The 16,810-nt window shown below is 45.3% G+C and overlaps 7 protein-coding genes across 7 annotated transcripts; 4 read left to right on the top strand and 3 right to left on the bottom strand.

Annotated features, from left to right (window-relative positions):
• Positions 1 to 921: 921 nt before the first annotated feature.
• Positions 922 to 3,265, top strand: BYT42DRAFT_589346 (P-loop containing nucleoside triphosphate hydrolase protein). The gene is made up of 7 exons (XM_051570364.1): positions 922 to 1,135; positions 1,289 to 1,365; positions 1,443 to 1,646; positions 1,740 to 2,023; positions 2,084 to 2,309; positions 2,389 to 2,625; positions 2,695 to 3,265. Exons 1-7 carry the CDS (start codon positions 976 to 978, stop codon positions 3,118 to 3,120), a joined length of 1,614 nt encoding a protein of 537 aa, XP_051418359.1. The 5' UTR covers positions 922 to 975; the 3' UTR covers positions 3,121 to 3,265.
• A 112-nt stretch (positions 3,266 to 3,377) lies between these two features.
• On the bottom strand, positions 3,378 to 4,491 carry BYT42DRAFT_505804 (Yip1 domain-containing protein; the record flags this gene model as incomplete). Its single annotated transcript, XM_051565050.1, has 6 exons — positions 3,378 to 3,434; positions 3,512 to 3,570; positions 3,632 to 3,888; positions 3,948 to 3,990; positions 4,057 to 4,135; positions 4,213 to 4,491. 6 exons carry the CDS (start codon positions 4,489 to 4,491, stop codon positions 3,378 to 3,380), a joined length of 774 nt encoding a protein of 257 aa, XP_051418358.1.
• A 241-nt stretch (positions 4,492 to 4,732) lies between these two features.
• BYT42DRAFT_596049 (transport protein particle component) lies at positions 4,733 to 5,541 on the top strand (the record flags this gene model as incomplete). The annotated part of the gene is made up of 5 exons (XM_051570906.1): positions 4,733 to 4,905; positions 4,988 to 5,105; positions 5,178 to 5,270; positions 5,352 to 5,445; positions 5,513 to 5,541. The coding sequence occupies 5 exons, from the start codon at positions 4,733 to 4,735 to the stop codon at positions 5,539 to 5,541; spliced, it is 507 nt and encodes a 168-aa protein (XP_051418357.1).
• A 538-nt stretch (positions 5,542 to 6,079) lies between these two features.
• BYT42DRAFT_589339 (elongation factor 2) lies at positions 6,080 to 9,365 on the top strand. Its single transcript, XM_051570363.1, has 5 exons — positions 6,080 to 6,311; positions 6,512 to 6,514; positions 6,546 to 6,828; positions 6,901 to 7,145; positions 7,221 to 9,365. The coding sequence occupies exons 2-5, from the start codon at positions 6,512 to 6,514 to the stop codon at positions 9,219 to 9,221; spliced, it is 2,532 nt and encodes an 843-aa protein (XP_051418356.1). The 5' UTR covers positions 6,080 to 6,311; the 3' UTR covers positions 9,222 to 9,365.
• A 133-nt stretch (positions 9,366 to 9,498) lies between these two features.
• On the bottom strand, positions 9,499 to 11,333 carry BYT42DRAFT_589338 (major facilitator superfamily domain-containing protein). Its single transcript, XM_051570362.1, has 2 exons — positions 10,082 to 11,333; positions 9,499 to 10,017 (listed from the first exon to the last, which is right to left on the bottom strand). The coding sequence occupies exons 1-2, from the start codon at positions 11,292 to 11,294 to the stop codon at positions 9,746 to 9,748; spliced, it is 1,485 nt and encodes a 494-aa protein (XP_051418355.1). The 5' UTR covers positions 11,295 to 11,333; the 3' UTR covers positions 9,499 to 9,745.
• A 935-nt stretch (positions 11,334 to 12,268) lies between these two features.
• Positions 12,269 to 13,152, top strand: BYT42DRAFT_608771 (uncharacterized protein). Its single transcript, XM_051571205.1, has 2 exons — positions 12,269 to 12,426; positions 12,526 to 13,152. Exons 1-2 carry the CDS (start codon positions 12,307 to 12,309, stop codon positions 12,979 to 12,981), a joined length of 576 nt encoding a protein of 191 aa, XP_051418354.1. The 5' UTR covers positions 12,269 to 12,306; the 3' UTR covers positions 12,982 to 13,152.
• Positions 13,153 to 13,921: 769 nt separating this feature from the next.
• BYT42DRAFT_589334 (uncharacterized protein) lies at positions 13,922 to 16,630 on the bottom strand. Its single transcript, XM_051570361.1, has one exon. It carries the CDS (start codon positions 16,495 to 16,497, stop codon positions 14,206 to 14,208), a length of 2,292 nt encoding a protein of 763 aa, XP_051418353.1. The 5' UTR covers positions 16,498 to 16,630; the 3' UTR covers positions 13,922 to 14,205.
• Between the last annotated feature and the right edge of the window lie 180 nt (positions 16,631 to 16,810).

Below are 16,810 nucleotides of genomic sequence, written 5' to 3'. Positions count from 1 at the left end.
CACTACAGACGATGAACTGGAGCGGACGATCCAACAGACAGAGTACGGTTTTATGAAAAACAATATACTACTTTATACTACTTGTTTTATTACAAAGTGGACTTGCGCGTTTCAACAACGCCAGAAACAAGCTAACGTGCTACGGGTCATATTGATACTATACAAAAAGAGCGACACTAACTGCCACCACTTAGTCAAGGAGGATTCAACCTCAGTGGAACAAAATTGTCCCAACATTAGAAGTTATCAAAAATTCCTTCACTTGAAGGATTGTTTTTTCATTTTCCTTTGTTTTTGATAGAGAAAACCCAGTCGGCGTCACATCGCGGTAGTGTAAGGCGAAGGACACCAGTGGATCTCAGAGATGGCAAGCCAGAGCCCCGAGATCCGGGCGCAAAAAAATTAGATTAACAACAATGCCGAACTATGTTCAGCGTTATAGTTGTTAAACTATAAAGAACAGATACTACACTTGATCTTAGCCAAAAGGCCTGAGAGGATGCGGTTCATCGAGTTGTTAGGAGCCCTCCTTTTTATAGTTTTTGACAAGGGGCACCGGCCTTTGAAAAGTGTGACGGTCACAATCATTTCTCATTCGCGGCAGTCCCCTCCAATCAATCATGTATCGAACCTGGGTTTCAATAAGCCGTTGCTCAAGTCACATTCCTCCAATGAAATTGTTCAGTTAGCCATGATGCAATAGCAACTACCAATCAAGTTAGCGTTATTGGACTTGCTTTTTTCTTTGGCTAAACAGTCAACTCTCTGCGCGGCTGACGGAGTGGGAAATCAACTTCTGCTCTTTTTTTTTTCTCTGTGAGGTCATTTCCGTTGTCGGAGATTCAAAGCGGCTCTCTGCGCATCTGGGTCGGTCCTTGTCATGGTCACCCAAAAAAGAAATATCTCGGTCTTTTTTTTGCTGTTCAGTCATCGTATCCCTTTTTTGGTTTTTTTCATTTTTCAAAAGTTCGCACAATGTCGTTTCACAAGAAAAATAAGAGCCCGTCCGCTCAACCGTCTATGCATTCCTCATCCGCCCATTGGCAAGAAGATGAATATTTTCAGGTGATTGAATCTCTCAAACGCATCTACAATTCCAAGATTAAACCACTGGAAGTCAAGTATAACTTTGAAGGTGCGTTTTATTTCAGCTATTTTTCGGGTTTATTTACGCGCATTTTGGGATCGACCGAATTGGGTTATGCTCCGATCATTAAAACAAAACTGACGTTGGACTCCCCTTTTTTTATGCATGTTATCCTTTTTTTCCTTTTCCATGGTAACCTAGGATTTCATTCGGCACCATTGACCGATTCCGATATCGAAGCGAAACCCATCGTATTATTGCTTGGTCAATACTCTACGGTTCGTATGATTTTGAATGACGCTAAAAACGTGTCTGAGTTTCACAAGAGAGCTCATGGTGCTACGGTTGGATTTAGGGCAAAACTACTTTTATTCGATACTTGCTTGGCAAAGCATATCCAGGAGAACATATTGGTGTTGAACCTACCACGGATCGGTTTGTGGCCATTATGAACGGTAGCGAAGACCGCGTGATTCCCGGTAACGCGGCAGCCGTCAACCAGGAACTCCCATTCCGTGGCCTGAATCGCTTCGGTCAAGCTTTCTTGTCACGTTTCCAGGTAAGAAAAAGGAAGGGCGGCTCCGCCATCCAGGACGGCTCGTTTCTCTTTTTTCTATGGATTTTCAGAGGATATTCAAACGCATGAATTTAGGTCTCACATACACCTTCGCCTGTGCTGGAAAACATGAGCATCATTGATACACCTGGTATCTTGGCCGGTGATAAACAGCGTATCGAGCGTGGCTACGATTTTACACAGGTGGCCGAATGGTTCGCTCAACGAGCTGATCTCATTCTGCTACTCTTTGACTCGCATAAACTGGATATTTCTGACGAGTACAAAATGGCGATTCACAGCTTGCGCGGTCAGGAAGAGAAAGTGCGTGTGGTTCTTAACAAAAGTGACATGGTCAGTCAGCAACAGTTGATGCGTGTGTAAGTTGTTAGGGTTTTTCCTATGGGTATTGTATCGATGGTGACTAACTGTCAGTCCAGCTATGGTGCGATGATGTGGTCGCTTGGCAAAGTCATTCAAACTCCGGAAGTGATGCGTGTGTATCTGTGTTCATTCTGGAATGAGAAACCTACCAATTGTTTTGAAGATTGTCGCGAACTCATTGACGCCGAATCCAAGGATTTGCTGCGGGATCTCAAGGAATTACGACGCAATGCAGCGATTCGCAAAATCAATGAAATTGTCAAACGAGCACGTATGGCCCGCGTAAGTTTTATGCGTCAGTCGACTAGGGGGCACTTGGAAGAGAAACAGTGGATGATTGATACGTGAGGGTGTTTTTTAGGTCCATGCGCTTATTATCGGTCACTTGAAAAAAGAGATGCCGTCCATGTTTGGCAAAAAGAAGAAACAGGAAGCTTTGTTGAGTCGTCTGGATCAAGAATTTTTAAAGATTCAGCAAAAGTATCATCTTCCCGCCGGTGACTTCCCTAATCCAGAAAGATTCAGACAAAATCTGGCGCTGTACGATATGGACAAATTTAAAAATATCAAGGAAGAATTGCTCAACAAGGCAGACGAGGTAGAGTTCTGGATGCATGAGATAGAAGCGGTCACTCTAAAATACTGAAAAATCATTTCATTTGAACAGGCACTCTCGATTGATCTTCCACGGCTCATGTCCCGATTTCCGGCAGGCAACCCGGAGTTGGAGGAAAATCAACGTAATCCTTTTGATATGGATAGTGGTGAGCAGGAAGCTTTGGCGCCAGGAGAAATGCCGGCTTCTTTCTGGCAGTTCTCTTCGGTTGATAAAGCGTCGTATGCACCCATTTTCCAGAGTCTTCATCCTCGCGATGGCAAGATTTCGGGCGCCAACGTCAAGCCTGTTTTCGTCGAAAGCGGGTTACCCAATGATACGCTGGCTTTGATTTGGCGATTGGCCGATTGGGATCAGGACGGTTACATGGATCTCGATGAATTCAGTGTGGCCATGCATCTTACTCGATGCGCCCAGAGTGGAGGTCGTCTTCCCGAAAAACTTCCCAGTACCTTGATGCCTAACCGTAGAATCTAGAAAAAAGTAAAGAAAAAGGATGCCTCCGCCCATTCCTATTCCTTATCACCTATACGTTTAGAAGGATTCCTTATAGCCCCAATAGATCGTTGCTCTACTATTCCATCTGCAAAAGAGATCAAGAGAAAAAATATAATAATAAAAAGGTCGAAAACATCATTTAATGTATTAAAAAAAGTGGTATGATGAAGTGGAGGAAAAAAACCCCAAGGAGATGCATTGAAGGTTGAAAAAGACGGAATTAGAATCATGTGAGATCACGATATCAGAACGAGCCATGAAATAACAAGATAAAATAGACAAAGAGGATACACCTAAAGCAATGAATGAATTATGCATGAGTCTACTTGCCCTTTTTACTGTAGATGGATATCTATTTCCGGGTACTTACGGCCAACCAACGACGATTGCTCAAGTGCGCTTGTGAATCGGATAAGAAGCCAACCGAAGCTGAGGGTAGCATGCAAAAACAATCAGCACACGTGTTGATCAGATTTGAGAATCCACTTACCATAGGTGGACCAGCCAAACGTAACAATGGCCATGGGTAGTCGAACCCAAATCAAGCCAACAAACAGGGTAATCACGGCGGCCACGACCAGTGGAAACAAGCAGTAGCCAAGAACACACACTGACTGGAAAAAAGATACGGCACCACCGAGCAATTTCGCATTCAACGTGACCACAGCAGCGCCCAACCATACAATCACAAAGACGCCTGTGAAGATGGAGACGGCTTGATCCTTTGGAGCCTTGGCACACAAGATGCTATCCAATCTGTTAGCATCCCATTCATCGACCGTGACTTGATACTACAAGAAACCTACATGGCCAACGAAAGACACAAGAGCAAAGGACCCCAGAGATCCCCTAAAGAGTGCGTCGTAAGCCGTCGACATTTTGACTTGCCAGGTTCACACAAGTGAATTCACTTACAGTCTTTTAATACTTTGCGATCGCCTTTTGGATGGAGCACTTGCTTGAGCTTGTTTGCAACTTTGGAAAGATCGCGAAGCTAACCCATAACAATAACGACAAGGTTAAAAAGCGTGTGGTGTTTTTTTCGTGACCACGTTTCTCAGGCTAACTCACGATGGTAACGGAAACAGGTTCTTCGAGTGTGTCTATGCCTGTATAACTGGCGGTAGGTTGTGGCGTTGAGGTAGATGAAGTGGCAAAAGAGCTACCAATGTTGCCCATGACGTTGGCAAAAGGATTGGCGGCATTGTCGTTGGGTGGACTAGTGACTCGTGTGGTAGACTGACCGGTCAAGTCAAGATCAGGTTCCACGTAGGTCGAGTCTAATTGAGACGCAAAAGGATTCTCATATTGCGCCTGTTGACTGGCACTCAGCTTTGAAGGGGAAAGCATAAGGAAACAGACAGTGGACCTTGAAGCTTGTCAGCTTTCTGCTGGTTGGCTTCAGAGGAATTTCAAAATTGCGTCACACATGCCTATTGGCAGACAGCCAAGCGCGCTTAACACTTTAACCTCTTTTTTTTTGGTGGAGTTCCGTAGCGGGCTCTGGTTTTCCCTGCTTTTTTTGCGTACTCTTTAATAGTTGCTGTCCATGTCAGGATTTGGAGGCGAGGATGGTGCGGCGAAAAGCGGCATGAATTACGGTCAGCAACGACTCGTCAGTGAAAGCTGCATGGATTTCTTCTTGATCGAGATGGTCGACACGATTTGCCGAACCGCGACGACGGAAGCCGACACTGACAGTGATGCTATTTTCTACAAGCTGGAAACATTGGGATATACCGTAGGACAGCGACTCGTAGAAAGGTGTGACCCATCTTTTCTTTTTTTTTTTCTGCAATACTGCCTGAATCATAAACCTCGTATTCAAATCGATTATTATGAATAGATTTACAAAAGATCGGCCTCGGTTTGTAGATACCCTCGACGTCGTGAAATTCATATGCAAAGATTTATGGACCATTATGTTCAAGAAACAAATTGATAACCTGAAAACCAACCATCGCGTAAGTCCCTTGAAGTGCCAAAGACTAAAAGGGATCAACGCTGATACTCGTGGTTTTTATGGCCAAATTTAGGGTGTGTATGTGCTTCAAGATAACAATTTCCGATGGTTCATGCGCATGTCCACCGACATTGGTGGCGCCGACTCGGCCAAAAAAGCAACACCCGTACGTAAACCCCTCGAGCCCAATCCTTATCAACACTCCATCGTGTGTGACTGATCATTTTGTGGTTCTTTGTTATCGTAGTATATCTGGTTTCCTTGCGGTGTCATCCGAGGCGCTTTGGCGAATCTTGGGGTTCCCAGTGTCGTGGTGGCAGAAACTTCCAATTTACCTCAGTGTAAGTCCAGTGATTCATCGTAAGACGAGGATGTTGGTCCAGTTATAACTTATGCCTTTTATATTAGGTACTTTTCAAATCACTATTGCCAAATAAACTTTGTAAATTCTCCAAAACCAATTGCCATTTTCCTATCAGTGAGCGGAGTCATGGTCTTTTTTTTTTTTTTATCTGAGAAACTTGGAGACGAATAATAGCTATCACTGTGTGCCAAAGCTTGCCCCAAATATTCTGGATCAAGCATTAACAGTGAACTGCTTATGCAGTATAATAGACGCATGAGAATATCAGTGCCAGCATTGGAATATTGAAATGGCCCGCCTGCCCTCTCTTCAAAGCAGGTGGCGGCAATACGAAGAAAAAGATTAAACTGTGTAATAGCTGGCAAATAGGCAACCCGATATGCGAGGGGTTATTCTTGCAATCTTCTCATATCTCATTGAATCTGTGAAGAAATGCTTTAGTTGGCAGGGAAACGCCGCGTCAACTGAACCGAGAGAAATTGGCATCATTGTGCAACAAAAACAATCGAGATTGGAACAAAAATATATGGAGAGTATATACCTAAAAGAGAAGAATCGCATCCTTGGCTATCACTTGCTTTCACAGTTCAAGTCTTGTTTTCAGAACAAAATACCACCTGATTTTTGCCTTCAACTTTCTTTATTTTTCTTTTATTTTTCCTGCATGTTTCATCCGAACCAGTCCGGCTCGGATTAGCGTGGGTAGAAAAAAATTTGTGGTCCGCACTTGGATGGACGGGGTGGGCGGCGATTGAGGGTTAGGTGGGGCGCATGACCGAGTGAGAATAAAGTCTTTCCTTTACATCCACACTCTACTTTCAGTGTAAAAGAAAGTCAAGATGGGTAAGTGATTGCCATCCACTCGCACCAATCCATGCATCTTGTTTATGGATGCATGTTTTCGACTTTATATGACCTCGATTGTACTTATTTCATTTATCACCTCTTTTTAATCGCCTGTTTACACTTACTTTACATCGTGATGCCCGTCATTAGTGGTAAGTAGCACGATTCATGAAGCTGACAAAACCATAACAACAACAATGGTTACTAATATGGAGCTTTGGCTGTTTGTAGAACTTTACTATTGAGGAGATCCGCGGTTTGATGGACAAGGTTACGAACGTTCGTAACATGTCCGTCATTGCTCACGTCGATCACGGCAAGTCTACCTTGACTGATTCCTTGGTCTCCAAGGCCGGTATTATCTCTGCTGGTCGTGCTGGTGACACCCGTTTCATGGATACCCGTAAGGATGAACAGGAACGTGGTATTACTATCAAGTCTACCGCCATTTCCATGTACTTCGAAATGGAAAACCCTGAGGATATTAACGAAATCAAGGGTCAGAAGGTCGATGGTAAGCTTGGACCGTGACAAAATGGGCCAATGACGTGTAGTTAAATCTAACCTATTTTGCTTCTCTCTTCAGGTCACTCTTTCTTGATCAACTTGATCGATTCTCCTGGTCACGTTGACTTCTCCTCTGAAGTTACTGCTGCTCTCCGTGTCACCGATGGTGCTCTTGTTGTCGTCGACTGTATCGACGGTGTCTGTGTCCAGACTGAAACTGTCTTGCGTCAGGCTTTGACCGAACGTATCAAGCCCGTCGTTGTCATCAACAAGGTCGATCGTGCTCTTCTCGAACTCCAATTGAGCAAGGAAGAATTGTACAGCGTAAGTTGAAAAAAATTGGCACCAAAACCGAACACCTGAGGCTAAACCCGTGTTATTATTTGTTGCATCCAATAGACCTTCTCCCGTACCATTGAATCCGTCAACGTCATCATCTCCACTTACGTCGATGAGGCTCTTGGTGATGTCCAGGTCTTCCCCGAAAAGGGTACCGTTGCTTTCGCCTCCGGTCTTCACGGTTGGGGTTTCACCCTCCGTCAGTTCGCTCAGCGTTACTCCAAGAAGTTCGGTGTTGACAAGGAGAAGATGATGGTCAAGTTGTGGGGTGAGAACTACTTCAACCCTGCCACCAAGAAGTGGACCACCAAGTCCACCGATGCCAAGGGCAAGCCTCTTGAACGTGCTTTCAACATGTTCGTCTTGGACCCCATCTTCAGAATCTTTGACAGTGTCATGAACTTCAAGAAGGATCAGATCCCCACTCTCTTGGAGAAGTTGGATGTCCAACTCAAGAACGACGAAAAGGATCTCGAGGGTAAGCAGCTCCTCAAGGTCATCATGCGCAAGTTCTTGCCCGCCGGTGATGCTCTCTTGGAGATGATCTGTATTCACTTGCCTTCCCCCGTCACTGCCCAGCGTTACCGTTTGGTCAACTTGTACGAAGGTCCCACCGATGACGAGTGCGCTATCGGTATCCGTGACTGTGACCCCAACGCCCCTCTTATGCTCTACGTTTCCAAGATGGTGCCCACTTCCGATAAGGGTCGTTTCTACGCTTTCGGTCGTGTCTTCTCTGGTACCGTCCGTGCTGGTATGAAGGTCCGTATCCAGGGTCCCAACTACGTCCCCGGTACCAAGACCGATATGTCCATCAAGTCCATTCAGCGTACTGTTCTCATGATGGGTCGTAACGTCGAAGCTATCGATGACTGCCCTGCTGGTAACATCATTGGTCTTGTCGGTGTTGATCAGTTCTTGGTCAAGTCCGGTACCATCACCACCTCCGAAGTCGCTCACAACATGAAGGTCATGAAGTTCTCTGTCTCTCCTGTCGTGCAGGTTGCCGTCGATGTCAAGAACGCCAACGATCTTCCCAAGCTCGTCGAAGGTCTCAAGCGTCTTGCCAAGTCCGATCCTTGTGTCTTGACCTACACTTCCGACTCTGGTGAACATATTGTTGCCGGTGCTGGTGAACTTCACTTGGAAATTTGCTTGAAGGATCTTGAAGAAGATCACGCTCAGGTTCCCCTCAAGACTGGTGACCCCGTCGTCCAGTACCGTGAAACCGTCACTGCCGAGTCCTCCATGGACTGTTTGTCCAAGTCTCCCAACAAGCATAACCGTATCTTCATGAGAGCTATGCCTTTGAATGCTGAACTCGCCGATGAGATTGAAGCTGGCAAGATCTCTCCCAAGGACGATTTCAAGGCTCGTGCTCGTGTCCTTGCTGACAAATACGAATGGGATGTCACTGAAGCCCGTAAGATCTGGTGTTTCGGTCCCGACGGTACTGGTCCTAACGTCATGGTCGATACCACCAAGGCTGTCCAGTTCTTGAACGAAATCAAGGATTCTTGTGTTGCCGCCTTCCAGTGGGCTACCAAGGAAGGTCCCCTTGCCGAAGAAAACTTGCGTGCCTGTCGTTTCAACATTTTGGATGTTGTTCTTCACGCTGATGCTATCCACAGAGGTGGTGGACAGATCATCCCTACTTGCCGTCGTGTCGTCTATGCTTCCGTCTTGACCGCTACCCCCGGTATCCAGGAACCCGTCTACTTGGTCGAAATTCAGTGCCCCGACTCTGTCATTGGTGGTATCTACTCTTGCCTTAACAAGCGTCGTGGTCAGGTCTTCTCCGAAGAACAGCGCCCCGGTACTCCCATGATGGCTGTCAAGGCCTACTTGCCTGTCAACGAATCTTTCGGTTTCACTGCCGATCTTCGTGCCGCCACCGGTGGTCAGGCTTTCCCTCAAGCTGTGTTCGATCACTGGCAGGAAATGTCCGGCAACCCTCTTGAAGCCGGTAACAAGGTCTACGATATTATCCGTGCCGTCCGTAAGAGAAAGGGTCTCGTCGAAGATATCCCTGGTCTCGACAGATACTACGATAAGCTTTAAACGGACTACATCCGCGCGTCAATTGTCGCCGCATTTCTCCAAAGATGGGCCTCTTTCCACTCTCAAAATGTTGTCCCATTTTGTTCCAATTGTAAAGAAATAATAAAACTTGAATTATCATCTTGATTTTACTCGTAAAAAAAAGCAGGCGTTTTTTCTCTAATGTGCTGACTATATGTAGAAAAAAGAAGAGAAAGGCATTGGATAGCACCATCGCTTGGGCTTCTCGTCATTGTCGGCAACATGAATTGCCACAAAATGAAACATGTCCGAAAATGAAACCGAAATTCCCGTTTTATTGACGGGTAACGAAGTGAAAAAAAAAGGTATCATGTGTGAATGCAATTGAAAACAGTGATATCATAAACTGGGATTTATTCATTAGGATGAAAAAGGTGAGGATATCAAACCCTTCGTAGGAAAGTAGAAAAACTAAACGATGGTAAAAAACAAAAAGAGAAGAACATGACGGAGATGGGAGCAATGACTATAGATACAAGTTCATGTATGAAGGAAGAGAAATATTATAATTGTTGAAGTGCTCTTCTTTGGCGTCTCTCCTTGAAGAGTCTTGCCGCGTATTCGATGATACATAATACAGTAACGATACAGTGGCCAATGCCAAGCAACAAGAAAGGAGCACCCTTCATCCACTTGTCAAAGAGGACACCGCCGATCTTGGAAATGATAATGATACCAATGGCACCACAGAAGGAATATGCACCGGCGACACTACCACGATGCTCCGGAGCAACGTAGGGGCCGTTAATAAGTGCCATACCGGAAGTGATCATACCTAAGGAAATAAAATGAACGGTTTTAGTAACATGACAACAGTGTCAAAAAAAGCGGCGACATACCGAATTGACCTATGGCTAGCAAAACGACAAATGCCATGCACGCGTTGGAGGTAGGATCAATGGAAAAGGCAAAAGGTATACAACCGCAAGCACCAATGATACCGGCGGCAACAACAGCAAATTCACGCGGGAAATGTTCACTGGCTGCGCCAAAGAAGGGAGTGGATACCAGGGCGACGGCTTGACTGATACCGGTCAACGTGGACGAGGTACCCATGGCTTGATAACAGGGTCTACCGACTTGACATGTGCCTTGGTCAATGTAGTACTGGTTGATCCAGAGGGTAATAAAATTGGTGATAATGATTTCATCTGCACGGGCAAAGAAACTGGTGACGAAACCGAGAGCAATGCGGGGTTCCTTGGCCGCTTTGAAGCCAATGTAGAGACGCTTGAAGAAGTTCTCCCGACGAGGAGGTACACCATTGGTATAGTAACTAGCCGGAGGCCGGCCGGGCATGAAGAACCAAAGAAGGAAAGCAACAAAGATCGTGCACGCACCGACCGTCGAGAACGAGAGAATGATACCGTCATTGGCGTAACCCAATTTATGGGCAAGAAGCACGTGAGTTCGACCCAAGAAAAGAGCGGCAAACACAGCACCGAGACCACAACTGGCACCGATCAGAGCAGCAACGTAGCCACCGGAACCATGGACGACTTCCATCATCATGGCGGCCATCATGGCCGTCATACCAGCTGTACCGGCCGAGAAGATGAGTTTCAGCATCAACATGTCGGGGTAAACGTCTTTCACGTGAGGATAAGCGATATTGACGATACCCATTAACATCAGAGAGAAGGTGATGATGGTTCTTTTCTGCACACGGTCGGATACCACGCCCCACAGGACGACGGCAATGACCGAGACGATTTCACCATACAAAGCGAGAGAACCGGTGATATCACCGGTATTGGCGGATATAGCGAGGATGGTGGTGAGAACGTAGGTTTGTGACATGGACAGATACACAATGAGTGCTAGACCGGCAAATGTGGAGATAATGAAAGCTAACAGTTTGATAGGGTGGACGTGGGGTGCCAAAGGGATTAGCCATAAGAATTTGCGAGGTGGTAATTCTGCTTCAGCAGAAGGTGGCGTGCTGAGAGCGACATGATCCCCGGAAGGTGGCGTGCTGAGAGCGTCATGATCCACGGGAAGATCATTCAACGCTGTGGCGTCCTTATAATCACTGTAATTGCTGTGATTCATTACTTTGAATTATCCACAGTAGACACTCAGCGAGGGAGAACAAGGGGCAAAAAAAAAAAAAAAAAAAAAAAAGTTACAAAGGTAGAATAAATAGATATGAAAATGAGTGGAAGGGAAAAAAGCCTCATAAAATAGAAAACATTTTTTAGTTCTATAAACCTTAAGATGAATCGGATGGAATCAAGAATAATAGCGCACACGCGTTGAAAAACTCAGTTATCAGATGTTCAAACACACTTTCTGTTCATCCAATGATAAAGAAAAGAAGCGATGGAAACCGTTATTTGTCAGAACCGTCCCTCTTCTCCGCCTCTTTTTTATTATCAGATGTAGAGAATGCCAAGTATTGTAAACCATATTCCAGTCCGATAATATACGAAGCTTCCATTGTTCCACACTGTGCTACTGACTGAGTTGAATCGATCCAAAATCTTCGCGCCCTTTTTCCGCGCACACGATACCAGCACCCGATTATTCGGGCCGTTGGACCCTCCCTGGCAATGGCATTGGTCCAAAGTGCAATCCTACAACAGATATAGTCAATGAATCAAGCAATTCTATGGGGACAGATCCATCATGGTATGTTACGATGATCATTTTGCAATTGCACAAAGGAATATCCCAAGCCGTGGAGATGGAACGAGGTTGATAAACCATAAAGTGCATCTGATAAAAGTCGGCACCGTGTGACGTTGCAGGGTCTACCATTGCTTTTTTTTTATTCGTTGCGGTAGAATGGCAAAACTGAATTCCGAACAGTGTGGAACTGGAGATTTCCTGGAAGAGCCACTTTTTTTTTTGCACCTGAAGACCGCTCAAGCGGCGATGTAAAAAGAACAAAAAAAATATCTCCATCTGATAAAACTTTACTTGCGAACAAACAAGTGATACGAATTTGACCGGAGTTGGAATTCCGAGGATTCTTTTATTTCTTCACAAAGATTGAGTTTTGGTTTTTTCTTTCGTTCCTTCTCATCTTTCCTTGCATCCCCTCGTCTACAACGAACTGATCATGCACTCCATTCTTGTTTTGGGTACTTTGGCTCTCGCCGGTGCTGCTATGGCCGCTGAAAACTGCAACCCTACTTACCAAGTGCAATCCGCCGGTCAGTGCACCAGTGACTGTAACCAGGTAAAAAATACATCTTGATGACATTTTTTGCGCGGCAAAACCAAAAAAATGAAGCATTTGGAAAATACTAACTTTATTCTCATTCTTTTTTGTTTGTAGAAAGCTGGTCAGGGTCTCTGGTCTGACTGGACTTCCGATCCCAGCTCTCCCAATTTCATCAAGTCTCTCAGCTTTAACTGTGCCAAGGGTACTCCCGAGTACACCAGCTTCATGACCTCGGCCGGTTCCTGCATGATGAAGTGCGACAAGGCCGAACAGGACAAGTACTTTGCTGAATTCGGTCAAACCTGCTCTTGGTATCAACAACACAAGGACGATGCCTGTGGTGCCGTGACTGGTGGTGGCAACTCCAACTCTACCAGCAGCACCGATGGCGCTGCTAAGCCTGATGCTAGCAAGACCGGTGGCGATGCTAAGCCTGATGCCAGCAAGACTGATGCTCCCAAGGATGATGCCGCCAAGCCTTCCACCACTCAAGGCTCCGCTGCTGGCAAGCTCCAAATCGGTGGTTTGTTCGCCGTCGCTGCTGTTGGCGCCTCTCTCCTCCTCAACTAAATATAAAAAAAAACTTACCAAAGGGAAAGGCAAATTACCCATTTCCCTCGGTAGAGCGCAATGGCTGTGCCATTACCATTCTAGTTAATGTTCATCCAATTCCATAAACTACATTTAATCCTAAATAAAAAGGTCTAATTGATATCCATGGTTGATCCGCCGTGAATACCTAAAACAATCTTTGTTTTTTCTTCTGAACTCACATGTCACATGCGGAAATACGGACAATTGTCCAGTATGCTTAATTTTGCAATGGCTGTCCCACACAAAAAAAGATGCTTGATGGTCATGTCATAAGGAAAAAGAGGCTACACAATTGCATTAATTTAAATATTCACAATGGTCCACATGCTTTGGTTATAGTGGACGCGAATGGTGGGCTAAACACGAAGCAGAACCATTCTATACTTCTATTGGCCACGTTGAGCAAAAAAAAAAAAAAAAGTTTTTTTTTTTTCTTTTCTCAATGGAAAGAAATACGTATACCCCATGATATAGTTTATTGCCCCGCTAAAAAATTGTTTGTGGAGATGGTGCTTGATCATCTATGTTTTTGGACAATAAATGATATGCCACTGATGCTGTAGTCATGCAAATTGAGAAAAAAAAAACCTGAATTTGCTTATTTATATCTCAGAGTTCATCCACGAAAGGGCCGTTGCGTTTATTTGATTCGCAAAAGAATAAGTCTCCAAGCTAATGCGTTTCCCTAGGCTCATTATGGTAAAATGAACATCCGCGCCTCATTTCGTTGAATAGCCGCTGTCTACAATTTATTGTCTCTGACCTCTCCTTGATTATTGCATTCTTTGATGCCGTTTTCTTTTTGATATCACCAGCAGTGCGACATATGATTTTACAGAGTCTGAAATGGCCAAAGAAAACAATACACCATTCTCTTATAAATTTGTGTTGAGAAAATTGGAGCGGATTTTATAATGCGCCTTGCAAAACATATGAATGAAAGAAAAAGAATAAAACAGTAAACAGCGATGCTTTAGCTAATACATAGACAACGAATAAATGGAAAATACGAAAAAGCATACAAGCACGAAGATGCATTGTGCAATAAAATGATCAAACGGACACAAGAAATTGATACATAAATGAAAAGGTATGTCATAAAAAATATAAAGGGAGGAAAAAGAAATGTAGAGTATATAGACACATGCGAAAAATGAATGTATAGAGCAACCGGGAATACCAGGAAGGACAAATGCAAAATTACCAATGGCTGGCAAGCTGTGAATTATTTAGCAATGCATGCCGAATGTGGGCAGGTATATTCATCCATTGGTCTGATCTTGATGTTCGTTGACGTGGCGATGGTTCGATCAACGGGTCATGTCGGTGTGCGATGCGTCTTCGTTTTCTTGGTGTGCAGGTGGCGGACGATGAAGCATCTGAAACGCATGCTTCTTGTCCTAAGACTGCCAACATCTGCCGTCCTGCAATGGTCAACAAGGAGGGTACAGAGAGACAAAAAGCAGTGAATTCATAAGCCAGCACGCGTTTCTTCGTAGCGACATAGAGGTAGCGACCATCCTTGGACCACTGAATACCGTTGATCTTAGCTAATATCCGGAGTCGTATATCGCGCTCACCGCGAAAAGCTACCATTGTGATCTCATGTCTCGCTTCAAGATGTCTCGTGTGATAGACTGCCGCCGTCTCTGTGGACACACATCGGTCATCGCAGCAATGGCCTCGAGCATCGACGGTCTGCTTATCAAACGTGAGCATATTGATCCGTTTGGTATTGACGCGTGGATCCACGGCTTCCTCAAGATTGACAGTGTGAAAGTATCCGTAGCGATTGGTGAATGAAAGCAGGCCATCCATGTAGGGATGGAATTTCACCGCATAGGTGTATCCTGCAGCATCAATCGAGTACAGAACGTCGCGTGTCTCGGCACGCCAGACGAGGACGCAATAATGGGTATCGGAGGTATGTGCAAAGAACCGGGAAGACGCGCTCCACGCAACGTACTGCGATGAGTAAGCCGATTCGGTGCTGTCACCCGGTGTCAGCAGACCGACTGGAATCTCAAGTTTGACAGGTGGACGGAATGTGATTTCTTGGGAAGAGGAGTCCAGGTTAATGTCGATCAAAAATACAAACTGATCATCGCCAACGCACACCATCGTACGACCGTCTGGGCTGATTTTTGCATCGTTGATTGGCACGCGATCAAAGCTGCGAAGGTGGGTATGCAACGGAATACGAGGCGGCGGATACGCACGTCGAGCTTGTGAGTATACAGCACATTCATGATGGGATGGTAATCGATAGACAAGAATTCCGGCCTCGTTCATGGACGCAATCAGCAGATACTGGTACACGGGTTCACAATCATTCAGCATGGGCAACGTGGGTTGGCCCATACGCCATCGAACAATCTCCACCGAGTTGGTCATCAACTGAACGTTGTGGCGTCCTTTGAATTTCGTGCCCCAAAGTTTCACAGGTTCTGACTGATTCATGCAACAGTAAAGTTCAAATTCTCCTTCAATGCCACCGATGGCCATGTAACCATACTTGTAGGCGAGGCACAAGGGCTCAAATCCAAGAGGCATGTACGCATGCTCCGGAAGAATGCGTGGAAAATCGGACCGTGCAATGAATTTTGTGTAAGGTTTAAATTTGCTTATACATGATTCATGGGGCGAGGATGGCAGCATGGGTCTATCACTGCTGTCGATGGAAAAGGAATAAGAAGGAGATGAAGACAACGAAACCGATTCATGGGTCTCGCAAAATGTCTTGCTACTATGGTTATCGAAAGGAGGGGACCCGGCAACCGAAGCATCCGTATCACTTTCGATCCATGTGGTATCATCATACAACGGTCGATCGGCACTCGCGGAGCCATTTTCCGTAGAACCAGATTTTGGCCCGGTGATGGCACGTGCTGAAGAAAGTATTGCCTCCCCACATTTAATGATCCGATCTCGGTACACCGCATACAGCTGTTCTGTCGTGCCGTGCTCGGAAATCACCGAACAAAGGGCATTCGCGCATTGATCGTGATTGGCCGTCGAACATGACGAAGGCAACTGCTGAGGCCAGCCATGCTCTTTTTTCCAAAAACTGGACGCTGACCAGCACGCCAGGCGATTCATACTAGCAATGGCGGCTTGCCGCTGTTTCATAAACCCAGTAACACGCATATCGTTGGAATCCCAGGTGAAGTCGTTGGTACTGTAGGGATCTTCATCCCACATGTCGAAGCCCATGTCAGTGGTGGACGGAACGGCCTCCGATAACTCGGATGCTACACTGTCCGCGTCACTCTCGTTCCGATAGTTGTGATATCGAAAGCCTAGAAATTCGTAGTCAATCGAATAATCCGACCTGCTGTCGTCGTCGCTCCATATTATATCGTCATCGTCTATCGGGAAATCATCAAGGAAAGATTCGTCCGAGTCCAAACTCGAAGGACGGGACATGGTGCTCTCGTTGGTTAATCCATCATCCTGAGAGCTTCTCGAGACACTGTCGTCATCAGAAGACATTTTTGAAGATTATCAATGATGGAGATAGAAAAAGAATGACACACACACACAGGGGAAAAAAGTGTATTTGTGATGCGTCGATTGTCGATAAAGATGCAGAGGAAAGAATCAGGACGGAAAATTGCAAAAGAATGAGCCACCTTTAATTTTTTTATTTTTTTTATTTCGGATGATGGGATTCTGAATTCAAAAATAGGCTAAACAAGGAGCGGACGATCAAGGCTTTTTGTTCATTGATCTGCTTCTTTTTTCTTTTCCGGAGCATGCAATAAGAAGAGAAGAGAAAATTTCAGAGACGATAAGAAAGATGGGC

The sequence above is a fragment of the Radiomyces spectabilis genome (genome assembly GCF_025331425.1).
Source record: "Radiomyces spectabilis strain NRRL 2753 chromosome Unknown BYT42scaffold_18, whole genome shotgun sequence".
NCBI lineage: Eukaryota > Fungi > Mucoromycota > Mucoromycetes > Mucorales > Radiomycetaceae > Radiomyces > Radiomyces spectabilis.
This window is presented reverse-complemented; position numbering and strand designations above follow the sequence as displayed.

What these genes read in the sequence shown, in the direction of transcription:
- BYT42DRAFT_589346 (XM_051570364.1), top strand. Translation starts at nt 976, where the DNA reads ATGTCGTTTCACAAGAAAAATAAGAGCCCGTCCGCTCAACCGTCTATG. An exon ending in TGCTTGGTCAATACTCTACG is followed by an intron (nt 1,366 to 1,442) that starts GTTCGTATGATT and finishes GGTTGGATTTAG; the next exon opens with GGCAAAACTACTTTTATTCG. An exon ending in CTTTCTTGTCACGTTTCCAG is followed by an intron (nt 1,647 to 1,739) that starts GTAAGAAAAAGG and finishes GCATGAATTTAG; the next exon opens with GTCTCACATACACCTTCGCC.
- BYT42DRAFT_589339 (XM_051570363.1), top strand. An exon ending in CAAGGGTCAGAAGGTCGATG is followed by an intron (nt 6,829 to 6,900) that starts GTAAGCTTGGAC and finishes TTCTCTCTTCAG; the next exon opens with GTCACTCTTTCTTGATCAAC. An exon ending in GCAAGGAAGAATTGTACAGC is followed by an intron (nt 7,146 to 7,220) that starts GTAAGTTGAAAA and finishes TGCATCCAATAG; the next exon opens with ACCTTCTCCCGTACCATTGA.
- BYT42DRAFT_589338 (XM_051570362.1), bottom strand. Translation starts at nt 11,294, where the DNA reads ATGAATCACAGCAATTACAGTGATTATAAGGACGCCACAGCGTTGAAT. An exon ending in GCTAGCCATAGGTCAATTCG is followed by an intron (nt 10,018 to 10,081) that starts GTATGTCGCCGC and finishes TTATTTCCTTAG; the next exon opens with GTATGATCACTTCCGGTATG.
- BYT42DRAFT_608771 (XM_051571205.1), top strand. Translation starts at nt 12,307, where the DNA reads ATGCACTCCATTCTTGTTTTGGGTACTTTGGCTCTCGCCGGTGCTGCT. An exon ending in GCACCAGTGACTGTAACCAG is followed by an intron (nt 12,427 to 12,525) that starts GTAAAAAATACA and finishes TTTTGTTTGTAG; the next exon opens with AAAGCTGGTCAGGGTCTCTG.
- BYT42DRAFT_589334 (XM_051570361.1), bottom strand. Translation starts at nt 16,497, where the DNA reads ATGTCTTCTGATGACGACAGTGTCTCGAGAAGCTCTCAGGATGATGGA.